General features: G+C 62.0%; 1 protein-coding gene across 1 annotated transcript in view; it reads left to right on the top strand.

Moving 5' to 3' along the window:
- Window positions 1-208: 208 nt before the first annotated feature.
- Window positions 209-3,397, top strand: part of LOC135174056 (patatin-like phospholipase domain-containing protein 6) — a 19,819-nt gene continuing 16,630 nt past the window's right edge. Inside the window, exons 1-3 of the mRNA XM_064141310.1 lie at window positions 209-416; window positions 2,415-2,531; window positions 2,863-2,979. Coding sequence (XP_063997380.1) covers window positions 209-416; window positions 2,415-2,531; window positions 2,863-2,979 — 442 coding nt within the window. The remainder of the gene's footprint in view (window positions 417-2,414; window positions 2,532-2,862; window positions 2,980-3,397) is intronic.

Below are 3,397 nucleotides of genomic sequence, written 5' to 3'. Positions count from 1 at the left end.
CATGACCATGGCCTCTTCCTTGGGTCTCTCCTGGCCCACCATGACCATGACCATGACCATGACCATGGCTGTGTCCTGGCCCACCATGACCATGGCCTCTTCCTTGGGTCTCTCCTGGCCCACCATGACCATGACCATGACCATGACCATGGCTGTGTCCTGGCCCACCATGACCATGGCCTCTTCCTTGGGTCTCTCCTGGCCCACCATGACCATGACCATGAGTGACCATGACCATGACCATGACCATGACCATGGCTGTGTCCTGGTCAGCCATGACCATGGCCTCTTCCTTGGGTCTCTCCTGGCCCACCATGACCATGACCATGACCATGACCATGACCATGGCTGTGTCCTGGTCAGCCATGACCATGGCCTCTTCCTTGGGTCTCTCCTGGCCCACCATGACCATGACTGTGAGTGACCATGACCATGGCCATGTCCTGTCCCACCATGACCATGTCCTCCTCATTGGACCTGTCTCCTCTTCCCATGCCCAAGGCCATGACCATGGCTGTGTCCTGTCCCACCATGACCATGGCCATGGCCTCTCCTTTGGGCCTGTCCCTTCTTCCCATGACCATGACCATGATGCTGTCCTCTCCCTTGACCCTGTCCTGTCCCATTGGACCATGACCATGACCATGACCATGACCATGTCCTCCTCCTTGGACCTGTCTCCTCTTCCCATGACCAAGGCCATGACCATGGCTGTGTCCTGTCCCACCATGACCATGGCCATGGCCTCTTCCTTGGACCTGTCTTATCAGCCTGTGCCCATGCCCCATGCCCATGTCCTCTTCTTTGAATACCTCCTCTCCAACCATGCCCATGCCCATGCCCATCCCCTCTCCCATGCCCATCTCCCCTCCCATCCCCATCTCCCTCCCACCCATGCCCATCCCCTCTCCCATGCCCATCTCCCCTCCCATCCCCATCTCCCTCCCACCCATGCCCATCCCCTCTCCCATCCCCACCTCCCTCACCCCCATCCCCATCCCCTCTGCCATCCCCATCTCCCTCCCACCCATGCCCATCTCCTCTCCCATCCCCATCCCCTCTCCCACTCCCATCTCCCCACCCCCATCCTCCTCTACTCTATCCCATCCAACCCCCCCCTTACCCTCCTCCACCTCCCTCACCCCCATGCCCATCCCCTCTCCCATGCCCATCTCCTCTCCATCCACCCATACCCATCCCCTCTCCCTTGCCCATCTCCCACCCATGCCCATCCCCTCTCCCATCCCCACCTCCCTCCCCCCCATGCCTGTCCCCTCTCCCACGCCCATCTCCCCACCCCCATCCTCCTCCACTCTATCCCATCCAACCCCCCCTTACCCTCCTCCACCTCCCTCACCCCATGCCCATCCCCTCTCCCATGCCCATCTCCTCTCCATCCACCCATGCCCATCCCCTCTCCCATGCCCATCTCTCCACCCCCTTCCTCCTCCACTCTATCCCATCCAACCCCCCCCTTACCCTCCTCCACCTCCCTCACCCCCATCCCCATCTCCCTCACCCCCATGCCCATCCCCTCTCCCATCCTCACCTCCCTCACTCCCATGCCCATCCCCTCTCCCATCCTCACCTCCCTCACCCCCATGCCCATCCCCTCTCCCATCCCCACCTCCCTCACCCCCATGCCCATCCCCTCTCCCATGCCCATCTCCCTCACCCCCATGCCCATCCCCTCTCCCATGCCCATCTCTCTCCCACCCATCCCCATCCCCTCTCCCATCCTCACCTCCCTCACTCCCATGCCCATCCCCTCTCCCATCCTCACCTCCCTCACCCCCATGCCCATCCCCTCTCCCATGCCCATCTCCCTCACCCCCATGCCCATCCCCTCTCCCATGCCCATCTCTCTCCCACCCATCCCCAACCCCTCTCCCATCCTCACCTCTCTCCCACCCATGCCCATCCCCTCTCCCATCCCCACCTCCCTCACCCCCATGCCCATCCCCTCTCCCATCCCCATCTCCCTCACCCCCATGCCCATCCCCTCTCCCATGCCCACCTCCCTCACCCCCATGCCCATCCCCTCTCCCATGCCCATCTCCCTCACCCCCATGCCCATCCCCTCTCCCATCCCCATCCCCTCTCCCATGCCCATCTCCCTCACCCCCATGCCCATCCCCTCTCCCATCCTCACCTCCCTCACCCCCATGCCCATCCCCTCTCCCATCCCCATCTCCCTCACCCCCATGCCCATCCCCTCTCCCACACCCATCTCCCCACCCCCATCCTCCTCCACTCTATCCCATCCAACCCCCCCTTACCCTCCTCCACCTCCCTCCCCCCCATGCCCATCCCCTCTCCCATCCCCATCCCCTCTCCCATGCCCACCTCCCTCCCCCCCATGCCCATCCCCACCTCCCCCCATGACCTCTCCCTCTCCCTCTCCCTCCTGGCAGGCAGCCTCTGGCGCTACGTCCGTGCCAGCGCCTCCTACACCCCCTACCTGCCACCTCTCTGCGACCCCAAGGACAGCCATTGGCTGGTGGACGGCTGCTATGTAAACAATGTGCCAGGTCAGCATCTCACCAGCCTGGGGGCACCACCAACCAACCAACCAATCACCAACCACCACCCCCCCAACCAGAGCCAATCATCTCGACCCATCCCCTCTTAGCTGCCTTCCTCCGCCCCACCCTGGCGCCGGTTGGGCAGCGATGGGTGGGAGATGGCTCCAAAGCAAGGGTGAGGGCATAGAGGGTTGGGGTTCAGCAGCAGCTTAAGTGGTGGTGGCATCTCAGGGGGGTTCCTTATTGTTGCCAACTTCCCCCTCCTCCTCCTCCACACCTTCCTCCTCCTCCTCCTCCTCCTCCTCCTCCTCCACGTCGCCCTCCTGGACTGGCACAGGCTCGCTCTGGCGCTACGTGCGTGCCAGCATGACCCTCTCTGGGTACCTGCCACCACTCTGTGACCCCAAGGATGGCAACCTGCTGATGGATGGGGGCTACATCAACAACCTGCCAGGCAAGTAGAGGTGGTCAAGGCCCATCAGCAGCATCATCATCATCATCGTCGTCACCCAAGCAAGGTGGCACCCAAAGCGGCGCAAAGGTTTGGGTTGGAAGGTTGGAGGTGAGGTTGGGGTTGGCATCTTCTTGAGGGGCATCTTGAGGCATCTTGGGTTGTGTCTTGGTGGTCTTCATGCCAGGTGGCCTCTGAGAGCATCTTCATGGGCAGGATGGATCCTTTCATCTCACATCATCTCTTGGTGCCCTCCATGCCAGGTGGCCTCTGAGGGCATTTTCATGGGCAGGATGGATCCTTTCATCTCACATCATCTCTTGGTGCCCTCCATGCCAGGTGGCCTCTGAGGGCATCTTCATGGGCAGGATGGATCCTTTCATCTCACATCATCTCTTGGTGCCCTCCATGCCAGGTGACC

Source organism: Pogoniulus pusillus, unplaced genomic scaffold, assembly GCF_015220805.1.
Source record: "Pogoniulus pusillus isolate bPogPus1 unplaced genomic scaffold, bPogPus1.pri scaffold_245_arrow_ctg1, whole genome shotgun sequence".
Lineage (NCBI taxonomy): Eukaryota > Metazoa > Chordata > Aves > Piciformes > Lybiidae > Pogoniulus > Pogoniulus pusillus.
The sequence above is the reverse complement of the archived record's forward strand: the minus strand, read 5'-3'. Positions and strand labels throughout refer to the sequence as shown.